At 30.2% G+C, this 23007-nt stretch overlaps 1 protein-coding gene across 4 annotated transcripts in view; it reads right to left on the reverse strand.

Moving 5' to 3' along the window:
- Nucleotides 1-427: 427 nt before the first annotated feature.
- The window catches only part of CASK (peripheral plasma membrane protein CASK), a 753263-nt gene continuing 730683 nt past the window's right edge, over nt 428-23007 (reverse strand). For all 4 annotated transcript variants that reach the window (XM_088272869.1, XM_088272867.1, XM_088272866.1 and 1 more), the window contains 4 exons: nt 13410-13532; nt 10107-10214; nt 7239-7414; nt 428-5383 (listed from right to left, as the gene is read on the reverse strand). In XM_088272869.1, coding sequence (XP_088128995.1) covers nt 5204-5383; nt 7239-7414; nt 10107-10214; nt 13410-13532 — 587 coding nt within the window. In that variant the 3' untranslated portion in view covers nt 428-5203. The remainder of the gene's footprint in view (nt 5384-7238; nt 7415-10106; nt 10215-13409; nt 13533-23007) is intronic.

A 23007-nucleotide genomic window follows, 5' to 3' on the forward strand; every position in this document is an offset into this window, starting at 1 on the left:
TACCCATTATTGACAACCACACTACTCAAATTCTTGTAATTGGAGATAATCCAGATTTTGTGAACAAGTATTTGGACACACTCAAAATGTTGTATGTAAAATAATTGTTTAAAATACAAACATAAATTATAGTTTTCAACTCCTGCCTAGTTGTGTAAATAACAATGAATTTTATCTGATCTCACCAGCGTGATGATATTCAAAACGATGATGATGAAACCCGGGTGCTGGTAAAATAAAATTCATGTAGAAAAAATTACAAAGTTGTTATTTCATACTATATTGTATAATATGTAATGTATGCCATGAGATTTTTTCAAGTGTATGATAAAAATAAAGTTTAGTTATTTGCTAATATATAACATAGTGTGTATTGTATAGGGGAAAAGGGTTGTTCAATAAAACACTTGAATTATAATGTCTTGAAATTATCAGCACTTTATTTATTTCAATAGGTAATATTTCATTTGTTTATAATGTGAACACTTATCAGTTTTACATTTTAATGCAACTCGTTTAATGATTCATTATTAAATTTCCTACCTATATTTTAAGCCTAAACTACGGTTCAAATAAAGGGTATTGAAAATGAAATAAACTGCTGAAAATGACATTCTAAAACCTATCAAACATATTACAACGGAAAACGACCCCGTCAAAAACGTGAATATCATAAACTTACTCACAAATACGAATTCTAATCGAATCAATTCAATAAATATTACAACAGCTATAATGAATGATTACTTAGATGAAAAACATAAATAAAACGCTCTTAAAAATCAACAAATTAAAAATTCATATTTTTCTCACAAATAATCGTAAGGAGCAAAGGAATGTGTAAAAGAATGTGTGTATAACATGATAGAATTAAGTATTGAATGATTAAATAAATACGGAATTAGGTTTTCACGAAATGTTTCAAAAAACATCATTAAGTCACCTAGAGTTAAGTTTAAATTAAATGCTATTTAAAATTGTATGATTCTATTAAACTACTTTATGCTAGCTTAAATTAATTTATTATTTAATTATGTGGTGAGATGTCCGTCCTATTTTGTTGACTTAATAGGTAATGCAGAAATCTTATCCCTTATTTATATCAGATACACGTGAAATACAATATTATACTCACCCTTTTAATTAATTATACAATATGTAAACCCTCGTATAACTTTCTAAAAATCCAAATTAACATTTTTCCTTACGAAGCCTTTCATTTCCCCTAAACTTTTTTTTTAATTTATCTCAAAATCGAAGAGAAAGATTTAAGTAATTTACATTTTGTTAATAAATTGGATTGCTTGCATTTATTGCCTAACAATACCAAACAAGGAAATTATGAATGTATTGTAAATTTCATTATTTAATATTAATAAAATATATCAAAAAATTAACATGTCAAGAAAGGAATCGCTAAAAATGAAATATAAAAATTACATTGCTTGTTTTCTATAATTTATAATATGAATATAAATACATTGCTCTTATATGTTTTTCAGTAAACCGATTAATTTAATTAATTCGCTTTGTAATTCAAGCTGCTTCGTAACTGTTGTTGAGTACACGAAATATTTGTTTAATTAATTAATTAATACATACTTTTTTAAATATTTAATTATTGCATAACACTAAATATTCACTATTAAATTATTTATAACAAATCACATAATTTGACTTATAATTGTGCATACAAAACAGACATAAATCAATGTAATATACTACATAATAATATCAGATAACAATATTATATACGGAGAATATTTTTATGAATGGAGAAAGAATGGGATTTCTTTAAATGTACATATCATTATTTTTACAATAAATTATTTCTACATATTATAGTAAATATATTGGAATGTTTATCATTTAATTCATATGGTAATTGATGTCAATTTAATTTTTTTCCTCGTAATATTAACAGTTTGAGTATTTTTGCCTACGGAATTCATTATTTGTGCTATGAATTTATGTATTTAAAAATTCAACACGGTAAATATTTTTCTACGTAGATAAAATTCGGATTAACTAAAGTTACTATTTACCAAAACGAATATTTAACATGATTATATATTATATTTTTTTTAATTTAAAACAAATATTTTTGTAGTAAATCAACCATCGCTAAAGTAACAATAATTTTAAATGATAATAATGTAATATTATGTATGGTAGTTCCTTTAAACAAAATCATTAATAAAATAAATAAGACGTCATATGGAATGATACACTTTGTACATTATACTAAATAAATCGGAAAAGTACTTACAGTAATGGAATTACATATAAAATATATGACAAAATGACAAAAAAAAACTATGATAGCTTAATCACTCAAAATATTCACACAAACTTGTAAATTTACAAAGAAAAGATCTATATTTAATTTGGTAAACTCAAATTGTAGTAAACTGTACCTTCGTTTAAAAAAAAACGTGTTTCGACAACAAATTAATCACAAAATTCTGAATTATTTATTTGGGCCAATTTTTTTGAATATTTTAAAAACGTTTAATTTAAATAGAAATAAAATCAAAACTAAAAGATTCTTTTGAATTTATTATTCTTAACACGACAACTTTCGAGAACTATAGATCAACAGGGGAAAATACAATTTTTCAAACATCTGTAGTTCTTGAAACTAGCTGTGTTTACATTAATAAACTAAAAGGTGGTCTTATATATAAGTGTTTTATCATCATATTTAAATCATTATGTTATTAAAAAAAATTATATACCAAATTAATAAATAAAAGAAGTTATTTTTGATACAATACATACAGAGTTCCGTATATTATTGAGTATAAGAAAACGAAATAATCTTGAAATAAAATAAAACTCATCTGACGAAAGCCAATAAAATACTTATTACGATTCATCGTTGTTTTGATTTACCATATATTAATTTATTCTTCAATGCACAATATTATGAGCTCTTAATGCCGGGAACAGCAAAATACATAAATAAAATAAATGACTTCACTGTCTCTAGAGAAACTTTCCAAATTAAGGCTAGAGTGAAGATTGGTTTATATTAAAAAGGATTTGCGTAGTAAAATTTGCATGGGTACTGGTTTACATAAATAAGGTTAGACCTACCATGCAAGGTGAAGAGAAGATTAAGCTATTAAATTATACAGGAATGTCTAACATATAAGTCACATTATGTCAACATAAGTGCGAGTATCACAAGAGATGGTAATAATAGCTTTTTGAACAAAAGAATTAGAAGTAATATAAATGACCAGTGCAGCATTTTTTGGTCGCGGTAAGGGCTGATATTTCCACAGAATCCTTCGGCACTCTGCTACCATATTATCCCCTAGCGACCATAAATGTTACAGAGATATTATAGTATTAAGTGCGCAATGTGCCTTATAAGGTGTAGTGAATTTTTTCGATGAATGATAATGTCATATAAGTAAGAAAGCAGTAACGATGACCTGATAGGTATCGAAACAAATCATCTCCCAAGCCGTGACATAGAAGTGCTACTTCCTTCGAACACCTTGTACTTGGTGGTAACAACATTTGAATTAAAAAAAATAGACGAAAGGTTCTATTGTAAGTGCTAGCTGAGAAAGTTTTTGGTGTGCTTTGAAAGCTCCCACCGAATTTTTAGATCTCACACAGAAGCTCAAGGCTTTTTGAAGACCACTCTTGCAAAAGTATTTTTTTAAGAACTACATACGTAGCGATACACTCGATTTTACTGTTAATTTACATTTTATAGCTTTCAATGTCTCTGCCTCTGCCAATCTAAATAAATACGAATTTGGTGAAGAAATATCTAGAAGTGCCCTAGTGTTGGCAGTGATAGACATTAGTAGTTAGTTCTGGCACCCACAGAAGGTAGTCAGTGATGAAACGTGCAAATGATCCAAGCAGAACAACTGGAGAAATTATTACATGCGCTAGTGTCCGGAACATTGATACTTGTAGCTAGTGCAGATACCGGTGTAACCGATATGTCTAGTTATTGCACTGACGTCAATAATGTAACTTATGCAAGTACTGGTGAAGCAAGTACATATTTAATTAATGCAATGTATTTGCCACCGAAGTAAGCAGTTTAGAGGTATTACAGAGTGGAATGGTACATGATGCCAATGCTACCAGACTGGATAGGGTGCTCCTATACTTGTTTCTTCTACCATTATTTCTGTGATTGGGCACCGCCAAGGAGACTTGTCCCCAGGCGCGCTGTACAAAGACTGTGCGTACGTATTTGATGAATGCAATTAGGAATGTATCGGTCATAGAAGCAAGAAGTTAGAGGTATTGCAGGGTGGAATGATACAAGCGTCTCGTCTTTCACAACCAAGGAGACTACGGGTGTCCAAACTCAAAACACAGTAAAGGACATTTTTTTTTTTGTACGTTTTTTTGCATTTTTGGAATAAGTAGATTCTACTAAGCCCAAAAATGCAAAAAAACGTACTACAAAAAAAATCCCTTACTGTGTTTTAAGTTTGAACAGCCGACTAGTACCTAGGTGCTATGAGCAAAGGCTGTGCGCAAATATTTAAATAATGTAATTTGGAATGTATCGGCGACCGATGGAGGTACTGTAGAGTGGAATGGTACAAGTGTCTCTTCTCTAGGGACTGGTTCCCAGGCATGTTGTGGGAAGGCTGTGCGCACATATACATACAACTAAAGTATCGGCGACCGAAGTGAGCAGTGCAGTGGAGTGGTACAAGCGTCTCGTCTCTGGTGTACTGCCAAGGAGACTATTCCCTAGGCACGATGTGCAAAGGCTGTGCGCATATATACACTTAATGCAGTTTGGAATATATCGGCGAATGAACTGATCAGTAAGAGGTAATGCAGACTAGTCTCCAGACGCGTTGTGCGAAGGTTGTGCGCACATATTTGATTGATGTATTGGCGACTGAACTGATCAGTAAGAGGTAATGAAGACTAGTCTCCAAACGCGTTGTGCGAAGGTTGTGCGCACATATTTGATTGATGTATTGGCGACTGAACTAATCAGTAAGAGGTAATGAAGACAAGTCTCCAAACGCGTTGTGCGAAGGTTGTGCGCACATATTTGACTAATGTATTGGTGACTGAACTGATCAGTAGGAGGTATTGCAGAGTAGAGTGGTACAAGCGTCTCGTCTCGTCTCGCCTAGAGGTAGTGGAAGTCCCCGAGAAGTAGCGCGGCTGCCGCGGCGGCTGCGGCGCTATCGCACGGGGGTCAGTAGACCCAGCTGACGGGGATCCACTGCGGGGTGGTGTGCACGCGCTCGATGGCCGACTCGAGGGTGGCGATGGTCTCCTCGATGTCGTTGTTCACGATGGTCAGGTCGAAGTAGTGGCCGTACATCTGGCGTAGCTGCTCAGACTCCTTGGCGAGGCGCTCCAGGCTGCCGTCGTACTGAAATAAAATAAAATAAAAATAATTATAATACGTACATATATAATTTAAAAAAAAACTTCGTTTTTTGACATCTCAACAGAAAAATATTAATAACATGTTTTCTATTATAAAGGATACGTACACATTTGTACATAGTATCTAAGTTAAACAAGCTAGTACGAATATGGACTCTTGAGTATCCTAACCATTTTTTGTATTTATCCTTTCCCTCATATTCCTTCTCTCCTTCACTTCCTTAACTAACATTATATTTATACATACATTTACATTTCTTTGAATCACAATTTATACATATTTAGAACTTTTTTTTTTCAGAGACCAACCAAGCCACCTTGTGTGTCTTGTCGGTGGAGTTCTTTTTTAATACATTTTTATTGTTTTTAACGATTTTTACCTAATATAGACACAAAAAAGAGAAAAAAAAATTAAGAATGTAAACATTTTACAATTTTCATAAAATTAACTCTCGATCATTTACCCATTCCTTTATTTTGCCTTTGTTCCATATTTTATTTTTACCTCTTACATCCGTCGGCAATAAATTAAAAATATCAAATATAATAAAGCATAAAATTTAAAACGTTTATCAATATAGACATATATGGAAGTTTGGGTATTTACAGGGCTTACAATCTGTCGTAGGCGGTATGATAATACTTCATATTTCGGAAGTTGTATTTATGCTTCAATAGAGACATTCTTTCACATGCTACTTTTCAGCAATATCTATGATTGAGTTAAATAAGTTTTTTTTAATTAGCAGAGACCTTTATGGAATATATGTAAGATTCTTTACGAATTACTTTACATACTAGGAGTATGTAAAACACACTCATGTATAAAATATTGTACGTATGTACGTAATAAAATATACGATTATAATTTTCTTATATGTATGTATGTATATTAGAATATATTTTTGACATAAATATATAAACATGTATATAAACATACTGTACAAGTTTCTCAACTAATGGCTCCACATCGGCTTGACTTCAAAATCTATTGAATTACTACTCAAGAGCATTGCAAATATAAGTTCCAAAAATTAAAACCATATCGCTCACTCCTTTCAAGAACGTCATAAATAAAAAATCGTCAATTTTCAGTTGTGCATGTTTTCGGAATGTCCAGAAAACCTACAATATTTCAGCAAAAGAGGCATATTTTGAACTTAATATTTACCCGCTACAGGGCAGAAAGTGTTGTTTTTGCATTTTAAGAAAATGTTTTGTTTGGTTATTTTTTTAAATAAACTAAATATTTTTCAAATGGAGAAAAAAAACCTTCAGATTTTACCTTAAAAGATCTGTTGCACTGTTAAAAGTTCAATAAGTGGCTTGATATTTATTTTTAATACATTATATTATATTTTTAAACTTTAAAAACGTTCTCCTGAAAAATCAAGTTTTTTGATTTATGACGTTCTTGAAAGGAGTGAGCGATATGTCGGTAGTGTATATCTGTCAAATTTTTCATTTTCTAAGTTTGTTCCACAAAATGTCTAAAATAGTGTATTCCATAATCTAGCAAAAGGATATAGCTGTAGTTGCAATACTTATTTAGTTTTATTAAGATATGTGCATATGCCATCCGAACAAAATATTCAATTTCACAAGTTTGTTTTTGCTCTCCTGTAAAATTTGGTCTGAGACAGATATATCCCTTTGCCTCTACACTGCCGATGTATGTTCAATAATGGGCAGAATATTGAACGTAACACAAGTGTAGAAAATAATACATGCATGAAATTTCTGTAATGCTTCCAAAAGTCGAAAATGTTGTCAGGTAAATTAAGGTACATTGATTGCCTTACTTCAGAGACAAGTGTCGCAATAAATAATATCCTTACATCGTTTATGTTCTGAAGAGCTGGAGCAGCTATGAAGATGACGTACGGTGCGAATTCAGCAGTTCTCAGTATCTTAAGCGCCTGCGGCTCCACGTCGAGGATTGCCATCCTCCTCTCCGCGTGGATCCTTCGGATGGTCTCCAGCTTGGTGCCGTACATGGCATCCTCGTGGGTGCCTGAAAGGACGACGAATAATTCAATTAAATATCCGAAAATCTGTTGATTCAGCCAATATGAAAAGTTGAAACGATAAACTATTTCAAACCTATTTTATCATTTAATAAAAATGTAAATATTCATTTAAATGCAGTTAGTTAATAGAATTCCATTTTTAATTTTTTGGTAATGTACCCAAAATAAAACAAAATTATTGGATCGAATTCTATATCATTGTAAACATTAAAATAAAAGTGGAATTCGATCCAATCATTTTGTTTTATTTTGGATATATTACCATAAAATATAAATGTTCGTTTGTTCAAAATATTCGGACACGTGGAATGAATGAGTGATGAAAAAACGGTAAAACTAATTTATGATGTGAAAGTAGTTGAAAAAAGAAGCAGAGGAAAACTTGGAACGATCAGGTATGTTAAATACTTGAATTCGGTCGGGTCAGAATTCGAAATCATCGACGGGTATGAATGAGGAGATGCATGAATGTGGAAGAGGCGAAGAATGATTGCAAAGACAGAGTGGTTTGGAATTGTATTCTTTCAGCCTATCAAATATTAAACGAGCTGAAATTTGGTAAAAAAGTAAAATTACGAGTTTTTTTTATATTCATGTTAAAGCTCAATGAAATGGAGAAACACGGAGAAGTTTATATGAGAAGATGATTGTCATCATTAATATCGGAAATGCCCAAAAATATGTAACCAATTTGAGGTAGTGCCTTGAAAACAAAATTGAGTAATATTTACACTGATACTTAAGACACAAATATCATTTTATGATAAAAATAAAGAGTACCCTTTAGGAAATTTCCGCGTTCGGCGAATACTGAAGATGTCGGCATTAAGAAAAATTATCCCAAAGGGCGGCCGGAACGAATTTTATGGGAAGTAAATAAACCTTATTCGTATGAAAGTTCATGAATAAAAGCGGTTAAAGTTGAATTAACCCACGACCTCATCTGCTTTGTACCGATATACAGACATAAGGTACAAAATGTAATCGGAATCGGGACGTGCAAGGACTCAAAATATTCTCACGAGCGTTCGGATCGAATGGTAAAGTTTATATTACCGACAGCTTATATTCACAAAAAATATCAATCATTTAAAAAAAATTAAACTGCAACTGATTTAAGTTGTAAAATTTACTGTCAAACATTTGACTTATTAACGACAACAATATTTACTAATAATATCAATAATTTTCGAAACACGAATATCAATAAATCGATTTTGTTTGTAAAATTTACCGTCCAACATTTGATTTTTTAACGACAACAATATTTACGAAAAATATCAATAATTTTCGGAACAGGAATATTAATAAATCGATTTTGTTTGTAAAATTTACCGTCTAACATTTGACTAATTAACGACAACTCATATTAACGAAAAATATCAATCATTTCCGAACAGAAATAACAATAAATCGATTTTATTTGTAAAATTTACCGTCCAATATTGGATTTATTAACGACAATTCGTATTCACGAAAAATATCAATCATTTTCCAAACGGGAATAACAATAAATCAATTTTGTTTGTAAAATTTACCGTCAAATATTTCACTAAATAATGTTAATAGGAGTAGACGAAAGCCGTATAGACTGACGCAAATAATGTCATAAGTCTATTGGAAGGTGTTCGTAGCTTTCCATGGCGGCTGATGTGTTTAAAATATACAAGCAGCAAACATTGTTTAGTCATAACCATATTATAAATTACTATTTATATAAGATGCTTACTAAATGAAGGAGCACAACATCGATCCAATTACTTTTTATGCTATAAAGTTGTACAGCCTGCTTCCATTTTCCGTAAAGTCATTGAATAACGATACTAAGTATAAAAGAGCTATTCATAAATGGATAATGGAGATGGGTAGATCTTAAATAGATCGCATCATTTGGCCATGTCGTATTTGATTATACGTCATAAGCAATTTTATTTCATATTTGTTTATAAATAAGTTAATAAATAATATGTGAATAATATTAAATCATATTTGCCTGTAAAACTTACGTGAAAAATTGATAGTTATCACAAAAATACTTGCAAGATGTGCCCTCGAAAAAACTCAATGGAGGCACGTTATTTTTTATGATTAAAAAAAATCATATTCATTTAATCATTTCCTCTTTTGCATATCGCTCACTCCTTTCAAAAACGTCATATATAAAAAAATTGTTAATTTTCAGTTGTGCATGTCTTCGGAATGCCCAGAAAATTTACTATATCCCAGCAAAAGCGGCATATTTTTAACTAAATATTCACCTGCTACAGGGCAGAAAGTGTTGTTTATGCATTTTAAAGAAAAGGCATTGTTTAATTATTTTTTAAATAAACTAAATATTTTTCAAATGGAGAAAAAACAATCTGGTTTTCCCTAAAAAAATCAGTTGCTAAGTAAAAAAGTTCAATAAGTGGCTTAGTATTTATTTTTAATACATTTAATTACATTTTTAAACTTTAAAAACGATTTCCTAAAAAATTTTTGTATACAATATGACGTTGTTGAAAGGAGTGAGTAATATTTGTTCAAAGAATTATTTGTTTCGAATGCGTAGTGCAAAACAACAATTATCCAAAAGTAGACCCTTAAGGTAACAATAGAAATGCGGGGAGTATTTGGAATACTCGCTGTACAAAGAACTGTGTCAGGTTTTTGATTAATTACTAAAATGTAACTTACCGTATTCCAAATATTCATTAGCGGCAATGTCAGCCATCATCTCGTCGTGAGTTACGAAATAATAGTTCCTGCCATTCTCCTCGTCAGCTCTCGGCAGTCTGGTTGTGTCTGGAAATAATAATAATAATACCATAATAAATTCTGAGAAAGACAGAATACCGAGGTCGTGTAAAATTTATTATCAAATCAAATAATTTCGAGCAACAAAAATAATTAAAACAAAATAATTTTTTTAAAATCTCATTATTATTTATTACATCAGACACTGGATAATTCACACTACGGATGATTTATAAATATTGTACTTTTATTTTTTGTAAACAAAAATATTAGTAATATTACTAACATTTAATTTAAAAAACATAAAAGTAAAAATTACTAACCACAAAGTAAATGCTTTAAATATGAATAATATTGACAATATCAATATAAAAGTTGCATTATATGCCTCCGTAGTGTGATGGTCAGTACGCTCGGCTACCGTACTGGAGGTCCCGGGTTCGATTCCCAGAGGGGGTCAAATAAATATTAGTGATTTTTTTACTGTAATATTATTCAATATAACCCTGGACTGGTACCTGAAGCGGAGGACTGATTACCTTTCCTTCATGTGTTAATGATCAAGATAACACACCGTTTATATGATGCAGTGGCCTATGCGCCATAGGGTGCGGATAAGGGGTTGAATAACACTGGATAATTCACACTACGGATGATTTATAAATATTATACTTTTAATTTTTTTAAACAATAATGTTAGTAATATGAGTATATAACCACTCCCTATTATACTAATGTAACTAACATTTTTGTTAAAAAAATATAAAAGTAAAAATTACTAACCACAAAGTTAATGCTTTAAATATTAATAAAATTGAGAATAGCAATATTAAAGTTGCACTGTCCACCTCCCTAGCAATGGTCAGCACGCTCGGCTACCGTTCTAGAGGTCCCGGGATCGATTCCCAGGGGGAGGAGTGAAATAAATGTAAGTAATTTTTTCACTCCAATATTAATTCAATTTTACCCTGGGAAAGGGTAAGACCCTAAAGCGGAGGGCTGATCACCTTTCCCTCATGTGTTAACGATCAATATAACACTGCGTTGATATGATGTAGTGCCCTATGCACCATTGGAATGCGAATAAGGGTATAAAGAAAAAGATATCAGACATTGGACTATTCCCACTACGGATGATGTGCCAATATTAATGGTGCACCCTATAATATTGACATATCATACAAAGAGTAAATAATCCGGTGACTGATATATGTATGTAATAGTTATTTTTAAATAAAAGCCTTCAAGGCTTATTGTAAATAGTATTGAATTGAAATAATTTTTTTATATATAATAAATATAATGTTTTGAAAGAATACAATCATTTATATTTAAATATTATTACCAAAAAAAAGTATATGGGCGGAGGCTTAATTATCTTGCATACATAAAAACTTCTACACGTCTTGTTATTTTTTTTTATATTGTTTAAAATACATACCATGTATCTATTTAAAGTAAAGCCATTTCCGTAGCTAAATAGAGAAAACAATGGTATCACATTTCAAAGTAATTATCCCGATAATGATTTGTATTATTCAGAACGTTATCCGAGTTCGATTCTGAAATAAACAATGGAAATCTTCAATACCTATTATTATATTATCATGATCTGTATTCATATCGAATAACCTGGAAATTCTAACCGCTAAACCAAATATCAAAATAGTACCTTGAATTGATATACAATAATTATTAAATAATCAAGCTCTTCTTGTATCCTGAAAGCGTGTCGTGTTTTCTATCTTAATTATAGAGAAAATAATTACATTTTATACCAGCGGTTCTTAAAGTGTGTTCCGCAGAGTCCTAGGACTCCGCAAAGCCTCTGCGAGGGCTCCGCCGTGACAAACAGCGTAATTTTTAATTAAATGTTTTATTGAATTGATATAGTTGCAAGATTAATTTAATAATTTAATTTATTTTCTAGAAGTTTCTACTTTTGACAATCTTAAAATTAGTAACGCTGTTCTCTCCCATAAAGAGACTCAGCTCTTGTGCTTGGAGAGGGACTTACACTCAATGTTTATTGTTTATATTTACGAGTAAGATAATGTATTTTTATTAAATAAGGGTAAACGGCTATAATACTGGCCTTGTTTTTGTCTTAAGCTGGTCCATATTTTTAACATATTAATTTAATTTTAAAACACCTTGATAATTTTTTAAATTTATTTTTATTTTTCAATGGGATAGTTTTATCCTTACAAAATTAAAAAAAATATTGTACTAATCATATGGTTTATTTTACAAATACTTTATAAACTTACTATTAATACGTAAATATGGAAATCTCATTTCCCCGAGTGAATGAATATTGATTTACTGGTAGTAAGCCGTCGACTTTGCGCGGGAAGAAGGTATTAGAATCGGTCCTCAGCTCGACATAAGTGGTCGGTTTGGTTGTATAATGCAATCTCTGAGGATTGTTGGCATCAGAATTGATTCTGAACAAGATTGGATAACGAATTCTATTTCATCGAGGTACACATACCTTGTCATGGGCTTTTGAAGATGCCATTATTCTTTTAAAATATCAATCCTCAAACTAAATAGGATAGATATCGCTCACGCCTTTTAACAACGTCATATATCAAAAATCGTAAATTTTTAGTTGTGCATGTTTTCAGAATGTCCAGAAAATGTACTATATCCCAGCAAAAGCGGCATATTTTAAACTTAACATTTACCCGCTACAGGGCAGAAAGTGTTGTTTTTGCATTTATTTATATATATTTATATTTTTAAATAAACTAAATAGTTTTCAAATGGAGAAAAAACATTCAGGTTTTACCTAAAAAGATGTGTTGCACAGTAAAAAGTTCAACAAGTGGCTGGATATATATTTTATTTTTGAACTTTAAAAACGGTCTCCTAAAAAATCAAGTTTTTTTTTTATATGTGACGTTGTTGAAAGGAGTGAAAGATGAATATGTGAAAGATGATATTTAAGCGTATTATTATTTCAATGGTATCGACAGTTTTTGTGTTGACTTTAGGTATAAAGATAACACCTTTCTATTGAAAGCTGCAAGGCAATAACAAAGTAGATGCAGAATAAAATATAAAAAAATATAAAAATACTTTAATTCGTCAGTTTAAGAATTTATGACTCGTGGAAATATATTTTAGTACCTTCTCTAGTACATAGGTTTTATATAAAAATGTTTTCAAATTTATTTGTCAAGATATTGTATTTTTCAGTGAATAAAAATAAATAAAATAATATTTATTTTAACTTACGTGGTATAGGGTAGGCATATTGATCAGGGTGCTTTGCTATAAGGGTGTTTTTTATGTGACGTCTTCCAACCCCATGCGCTCCTAGTAAAACCAATGTTTTCCTGTGGAAGGCTGGATCCGATACTGTAAAATAAAGAAAATTGTTATTTATTTTATTTAAAGCATTACGTTATTTGGCAAACAATTTAACAAATAATGTTAGCCACTGTGGATGGCGAAGAAAATTGACATAATGTTTTCATTAATTGATTCGGAAGTCAAATTTTGGGAAAATCGATCTATTTTTAATTTAAGTTTTACTTAATAAATGCCAATATTTCTTAAAATCTATTGTGACACGTATTTCGATGCATTCTGCATCATTTCAAACACCGTATTGAAAATGATGCAGAATAAACCAAAACACGTTGGTATCACAATGGATTTTGAGAAGTAGTGGTATTTATTAAGTCAATAAAACTACTTCTTTAATGACATAATGTTACTACTTTTATCGTGATCAGTTTCATCTTCTTTCGTAATTTTTTTCTGACTTATGAATTACACATAAAAATATGTTTAAAGTTAATAGAACTGTAATTTCAAAAAACATGTATTAAAATAAATAAATAATATCTTTTTTGAAGGTAAGTGTCTCAAGTGAAACAAAGTATTTATCGTTTCAATATGAAAAAGATGAAATTTTGAGCATTCCAGGGCCTACGACCATTATTTATTTGGCTGGTTAAAGGGATCATTTTATTATCCATTTGTGTAACGATTATCATTCTGGCCATTATTCAATATCCACATCGCATTCATTTTTTAAATATGTGTAATTTTGGCTAAAAGATGAAAGGATCACATAATAACGTCTCAATTTACGATACTTTTATTTTTACCAGTTTTATCTTCTTTCGTAAATATAACGAAAAATGTTTGCTACGGATGATATAATGATAAATCATCCAGTGTCTTATAAATAATATATTTCTATGAATTAATAATAAACATATATTCTACAGACTACTTAGTATCCGAATTAATTTACAATATTTTGAGCATGTCCATATACTTATTCACATATCTGGATTATCCAATTAAAGGGGTTATTTTTTATATTATTTTTTGACATCTCGTCAAAGATGAAAAAGAATATGGAAGTCTGGGCATAAGCGATCACTTTACACACGTGTTACATTCACCAATTCTACCTATGATTGACAACCACACTTCTCAAATTCTTGGAAGATCTATATATATATATATATATATATATATATATATATATATATATATATATATATATATATATATATATATATATATATATATATATATATATATATATATATATACATATATATTAACAAATTTAGAAACATTGTTCTTCAATCACTAAAGACTATTCGTGAGATGAAAATAAGCTTTTTATTAAGCAGAAACTCTTTTAAATCACTTAAACTAGCCTATGACGCTCGTAAGCCCCATAAATGCCCAGACTTCCATATTCTTCTTCATCTTTGATGAGATGTCAAAAAACATCCGAATTAATATTGAAAGACAAAAAATAGTCAAATATCGTGATTATTTGCATTCATTTATATCTATCACTAATTCAGATATTGTGTTAATCGTAAAAATTCGTTAAATTATCATTGCGCCGGTTGAATGATCATTGTAATATTACAAGGATGTATAAAACTGTCTAGGAGCCATAGAAAAGCCGAGGAATAAAACGATTTCAGAATTGTAACCCATTTGGCAACGAACCCACGTCGTTTGGCCATTAAACCATCCACTGTGTCACAGCGTATATACCCTTCCAGAATCCGAACGATTATGCTGGTGACATTTAATAATAAAAAACCCAAAGTTTTACCGACAATCGGAAGCAATAACCTATAAAAGTGCAGACCAATTTAAGGGCAGATGTATAATATGAAAGAATAGCGCAATATAAGAAAATGAGTTTGAATTAATGATAAAAATTTCGAAAGAAAGAAATAAACCTTTTAAAATGATAATGGCTTTTTTGGCATACGGAATCGTTGAAATTGCTAGAAAGTAGTTTTGATAATTTATGCCAGAAATTACTGGGCAGTTTATAATAATGATATAATAATTTTTATTTGTGGTAAATAGCCAAGTTTAGTACAATTTTTCCATTTTTGGTCTTACCGAAGGAGTGAAGATATTTTTGAGTGGTTAATAGATTATGCTTTGAAATTTAGCAAAAGTTCGCGTGTTTAAAAGTAGGCAATATTTAATTGTAAAAAAATAAAACCGCATGAATGTGAAATATATTGATTTTATAATGTAAGGCGCTCTTTGGGTGATTTTTCATAAAAAAATGTGCTGCATAAATTTGCCATATTCATTAAATATTCATTGAATGCAATCCAAGGGCCCAGTTTTTTTTTAAATCTAGATAATTTGGGACCATCGGGACTGTATTTCCTCATAAGGAGATGAATGATTGTTCTCATAGACATCATAACATCTATACCGATATCCTATGTATCACTCATGGAATATCTACTTACAAATTTCAATATAATTAGTTTTGATCAATAAATTGAATCCACGAATCGTACTCAATTCAGTCTAGAACGTGTTATTCATACGAAATGTTCGTGATTTCTATTTTAAAAGACCCAGAAAGGTTATATTTTGAAACCTACAAACACTGGTTTGCTTTTAATTTATAAATTGAGAAATTCGGTTTTAATTCGCTATTGAAAAGGAACACGTAGAATAAATTCAATAAGAAAAGGATTGAGGCATAATTTAATTTGGCGAAAGAGCCTCATAAAAGATTAACTCAGAACTTAATGAATTTAATGGAGGCTTAAATCTGTATTTTAATGCCTCAGAATATTTTCTTTATATACTGGGTAAAGCAGCGTTTTCAATGAATAGGGTATGGATGCTTTTATCTAAAGCATTTATATTTTTTAAAAAATGCCTCTCGTTTTTTCAATACAAATTTCCAGGCCCTTTTTCGTTCGATTTGTCAATATACATGTCTTATCTACTTTCTACTTACTTCTTATTAAATAAATTTTGCAAAAAATATCTTACTGAGTTAAGGCACAACTCGTGTTTCCAGAGAAGGGAGAAAAAGGTAAAATACGTGCCTGATATAACTGAAAACATTATTGAAGTAAAACATCATTACAAATTAATAGAGTAAAAACCTTTTTTATGCAGTAAGAAAACTAATAACAACTGAAGAAATACAATTTCATCTAACGTTATGAGTAAAAAATAATAGATTTTTTAGTAATTCATTGTATAAAAATTTACATGGCAGTTATTTTAAACGAAGTTTCATTTTAATGCTATGAAAATTTACGTATGTAAAGTGTATATTACGTGGACGTCTCCTTCGAAGCAGTGCATAGAAGACCTATCCTTATAAAGGAAAATATTTTATATATTTATTCGTTCATGTACAACAGCTCCTAATCCATAAGAAATATTTTTTCTGATATTTTAGCTATGTACATACATATATACTATACGTAGTTTATTTTAACGCTAGATAGGCAAAACTTCAGCCAGCTACACGTAAGCAATCGGTACACTACTGGAGAACAAACGAAGTCTCAACGCAGATATCTGTCTCGGTGACAGTCTTTACGGTCGCAGGTTCTTTATCACTTACCCCCGAATTTTAGAGGCATCGGATATCTCACCGAATTTTGGTCCAAACTGAAATTCCACATTTTCAGAATATGTTATCTTGTGTAATATTAATTTTGATGTTTGTAGTAAATGGGGAGTTAGAGTGATACGATCACCCTCACAGCTTGTAGCACTCTTATTTCTATATAATTATTAATGTTACGTACTAGTTTATTCGCAGTCTGTTTAGTTATCAAGTTTTTTTTAATTCGCACTTCAGGTGTTATCCATAAAAATGGAGCAACAACTTTGGAAAAACAACTTTTGCGATATTTCGTTTGACAAACCACATGTTTTCTCATTTCTTTTCCTCTTTTTCCACTTAGTTTTATAAAATGTAAAAAAAATGTTCATAAAAGTCTCCAGTAAACAGATGCAAAACATCTCCAACAAACTTTTAAGTAATAAAAGCGATGCTTCATCTCAAAAATAATGTTCCCAGTAATACTTTAAGACAGTCGTTTCTAACGACAAATTTCACAATTCTATGACTAAAAATAAGCGTTATATCATTTTTATGCTTCGCAAACTCCGAGCAGGATCGTAGGATCTGGATGGATTGTGAGGGAATCTATGAAAAATTGGTGCTTAGCATCATAAAAGTACGTTCCATAACTTTCAACAGTAAGAACTGTGTGGCTTGTCACTATTATGGAACTTAAGCGGGGGGCAATTATTCATACGAGTGCTCTCCGAACATTGCGAAAGGGTTTATTATTTATACTATAAACTTCTTAATGTTTACGAAAATACTTCTCGAAAGATACGAGACATTAATTTTTGCTACTGTTTTAAGAACGATAAATAACTGAAGCCAGAGCCTGCGTCGTCCGGTACTCAGATTAAGTTAAAATAATAAAACCGGATGGTAACCATACTAATAATTTCTGGCATTAATTTTGTCTTACCTTTTATTGTGAAAAATTAAGATTTTAGTAAGTCGCAGAAAATAATCACGAGGTTAAAACTGAATGTTGAACTGACTCATATAGATTGCAATGGACTTTTTTGTTGTTGCTTGTAGTACCGCATCTTTTATAATGATTGGCCATAATGAAACATGAGCTCTATAACTTCAACGCGATTTGATCGTTCGCATACCTCTTTACCGAGAGTAATATAAGGAACTAAAAAATATTAACAATGATTTGCAATATAATTTTTGTTACAATTTTTGAATCAAGAGATGATAGCAATATCGTATGGAATTGGCGTAAACGGGTTTGCTTTTGTCTAAAAATTATTAATTATAAATATAAAAAAAAACATTTGTTACTATTTTTATCTGAATTGATTTGTATAAAAGGCAACTTATCTACCATTTCTATTTTTATGTCTAAGAAGTTCTCCTTATTTTGTTTACAAATTATATTTAAAATTCATATTTCATAGTTTTTTAGAGCTTTTCGTAGATAAAGCAGATAAATTAATCAAAATAATTACAACACAACAATGGATACCCTAGTTATATATATACCAACATAAAACAAGATATAATGTAGCCAAGAAAGAGTACTCATTGTAAAAAGTCAGAATAATTTAGAACCAAGGTCTTCCTTGGATGCCTAAAAAATACAGCTTTTAAAACGAAAATAACATAGATATACTTTCGTGCTAGGTCTTGTGTAAATTTCATTTTAGATGTTAGTATCAAAGGATACAGGATTATGAAGAGATCAGGTAGACACACGGGTTGTTCTAGAAATGACAATGACTTTATATAAATTATCACGAAACGTACTAAGGGTTCAGACATATTTTAATCCCCAAAGAATCATTGCTGAAACTAAAAGTTTAGGCGCCCAGACTAAACTATGGTTTGGGGAGCTTTTACATTAACTAGATAATTATTCTAATGAGATTGATGATAAATACAATTTTAATAAATTATTTTGAAAAAAGTTCACAAATTATACACGAATAAAGAGATATAATAAAACGAGTAGTCTCTTAATTTAAAAAGCTAAAAAAATGTTAACTTAACACCTTAGAATATTTTTAGTTAAATCTTCGAACAGAGAAAAATCTGTAGTCGGGTAAATCTTTTATTACTTTCTTATTTTTTGACGTCTCATCAAAGATGAAGAAGAATATGGAAGTCTGGGCATTTACGAGGCTGACGACCGTCATAGGCTGTGATTATTTTTTTTATTACTTGCTGTGAATATATTTTCTTTTGTCTAAACCTTATTCGCACCCAGTACATAGGACACTGCATCGTATTGACGTAGTGTTTGTTATCTTGATCGTTACTTACACGAAGGTAAGGTGATCACAACTGCGCTTCAGTGACAAGGCCAGGGTAATGTTTAATAAATATTGGAGAGTGAAATCACCAATATTTATTTTCACCCCCCCTGGAAATTGAACCCTGGGACCTTTAGCACGGTAGTTAAACACACTAACCATTACTAACACTAACACCAAGAAGACGGAAAAAGATAGTACTTATTGGATTAGAAGTGTAATTTTTAAATTTATCAATATATACATAGTTTACATAAATATTTAAAAAATACAGATTTTTAAATTGACATGCCATTTATCCATAAACTCAAAATACCGACAAATATAAAAATTACAATTCACAATGGTGACTGCAGGGATTCAAATTGCAAAAACTTATGTTCTGTTTTATGTCCAAAAAAAGAAATAAAATATCTAGGTGTAATAATAGACCAACATTTGAAATACCATAGTCACATTAATGAACTAGTAAAACGAATAAGAAAATGCATATATATATTCATTAGAATCCGAAACATACTAACCATCGACAACCTAAAAAGAGTTTACTATGCTATCGTTCACTCACTACTACAGTATGGCATTATTGCATGGGGAGGCTCATACAACAACATACTGAACTCAGTGAAAATAGTACAGAAAACCATAATTAAAGTCATCTTGAAAAAAAAAAACATATTTCCAACAAAATTATTATTTAAAAAATTTCAAGTCCCAAATATAGAATCCATTTATAAAAAAACCGCAGTTTTTCAAATACTAAAGGGTGACAACTATTTAAATTTAACAAAGAATTTATCATCGAGATTCTCAAACGATTTTTCTATTCCAAAATGCAACACCAAGCAATTTCAGCAAAACTTCAAATATTTGGCAATCAAACATTTCAATAAACTCCCTAAAGAAATAAAAAAAATAGATGATATAAAAATCCTCAAGAAAAAAATTAAAGCTCTATACATTTAAATCTTTAAAAAAATATATTAAAAAAACTATTATATCTTTTATTATATAACATTAAACCACGAGTGTAAGTCCCTTTCCAAGCACAAGAGCACAGACTCTTTTATGGAGAGGCACAGCGAATCGAAATATAAAAGTTCTACATATGTATAAATGATTCAAATGTTATTATGTTATAAATAAAAATGTAAATATATTAAATGAATAATAAAAAATAAAAAAAAAATTTATGTATATTATAATTTATACATTTTTATCTAATAGGTAGGTAGTCAAAGAAAAAGTTAAGTTAATCTTTAACTTGAGGTATTGTTAATAATTTTGAATGAAGACGATAAGAAACTATAAATGTCAATCTGTTAGTTTCAGTTATATACATATAGATATAACATATCCCAACTTTGAGACAATAGAGAGACTTGTACAGCATATATAATGTATTTAAAATTTGAAACAATACAAGGGAGCATTTGTACACTTAATACATTTCTGTGAGTAGAACTTTCTGGAACAAAACCAGAAACTGAAATTGAATTCGCGTAGTGAAACTAGACAACGGACCAAAATAATGTATTTCCATCCCATATGTTATAATACGTACATATCTGTATTTTCACACATTTGGATATATTCCTTGTGAAATACCAAACTTTAAGATCTAGGCTATATACAGGGTGGCATAAAATTAATCACATTTGAAAGTTTTTTTAAAATTCTTTTGCATTTCACAATATACTTTAATTACAATTACAAAAAATAAATATAATACTAATACAAAAATGGTCCCACAAAGGCATGGCCTATGTGTGGGTATACATTTTATTTTAGATTATAAATATCTCTAAAAATCACTCTATCAGAAGATGTCCAATTTTTGCAAATAGCGTCGTACTTTAGTAATATTTGACATTTGTGAACTGTACAGCTGCAGTATACAAACAGATTTAGAGTGGTAAAAAAATAATCATACAATTTTGTGTTTTGACAATTCTTTAATAAACTAAAAACATATATTTTGAATGAAATTCTTTATTTGGATCATTGCATTTTTGTCTGTTAAGTGGAGAAGATAATATTCGTCAAGAAGCTGCCGCCAGTGCTGATACACATTCGTGCCTGTTTTTATCAATTTGTTTGTATACTGCAGCTGTTTAGTTCACAAATGTCAAATATGACTGACGTACGAGGCCATTTGCAAAAATTATAACATTTTCCAATAGGGTGATTAATTTTGCGCCACCCTAAATTATAGCAGAAGCTGCTTATTATCATTTATATCAGTAATTCCCAACATGGATATGAGCGATATTAGCAACTAGCGGGCTAATGAAGTAGCTCGGGCAGCGATCAAGGGTTAAAAGTGTATTGAGAGGCGATTCAAGTACTTTGGGGGAGATTAAAGTGATTTAGGCAGCGATTTAAAAAAAGGACATAAAATACCGCAAATAAATTTTAGAAATAAAAGTGAAAAAAAATAAATAAAAAGAAAAGTTTTTTCTTCTTAGAAATGGGCAATTGAGAAATGTAACATCTCCTAGGGTGCGATGAGAGGAAAATGTTTGGAAACTATGATTTAGATTTATCATATGTTACGTAGTCATAGACTATATATATATATATATATATATATATATATATATATATATATATATATATATATATATATATATATAATATGCATACATTATGTCAATATATTATTAGGTACGTGTTCTTAGTATTGAGTACTTGCGGCTTATACGAATTATCATTATGAAACAGGTGCTTTACATATAGATTGAGCCAATAAGTAGTGAATGGAATGGATGCTAATAACCCATTAATGTAATAAAATAACAACTATATATTATTTTCCAAATAAATTTTGTTTGACCACTGACCGGGTTTCGTCGTAACAGACATCATTAGACCACCAATCTGATGATGTCAGCTATGACGAATCTCGGTCACTGGTCAAATAAAATTCATGTCGAAAAAACTAAATAGTTATTTTATTATATAAAATGCAGTTCCACCAAGAAATGACATTATAAAAATTGTAATTAAAAATAAATATAATTAAAAATAAATCAATTGTAATTGATATCATTTGCTGACATCATTACCGATTGTTTCGCTTATGTATGTAAAAACATATGTCCGGCAAATGAACACATCTAGCATTGATGCAGTCTTCATCTTGTTTTAATCCTTTTTATGACGTGGCGCAGTGTTCTTGTCAAAATATTGTAATGATGGCTTTGAGATCGGCAGAAGACTGTAGACAATTGATTGACCTTGTTTTTCAGATGTCATCTGAGATTTATCATTTGACGCCACAAAAAAGTATGGTCATATTAAGGACTAGATCTCAAGCTTGTCTCAAGCGTTCAAATCAGAATGCGCTCAGCCGTGCTAGAAGTGTGTTAACCCTCAATTTTTATTTAGAATGTAAATTGGATATTTACTAAATTTTTACAAATATGCATAGAAATATTGATAAAATATTTTTTTTGACTCCTTACCTTTAAATAACTTTTATTTTCAAAACCATATAATTATTTCGAAGAAAAATTAATTTTTTTCAACGCAAAAAAGGGTGTTTTAAGAAAAAAATCAATCACGTACAACGTTACCTTGAATTGAGAGATAATTTAGTTGCGACCTAACGAATTTTGGACCTTAAATGAGATCTGGATGACCTAGCTACCTTCGCCAAATTTCGAAGACACAGTTGATG

Source organism: Brachycentrus maculatus, unplaced genomic scaffold (assembly GCF_059751285.1).
Source record: "Brachycentrus maculatus isolate JH-2025_06_01 unplaced genomic scaffold, ASM5975128v1 h1tg000529l, whole genome shotgun sequence".
Lineage (NCBI taxonomy): Eukaryota > Metazoa > Arthropoda > Insecta > Trichoptera > Brachycentridae > Brachycentrus > Brachycentrus maculatus.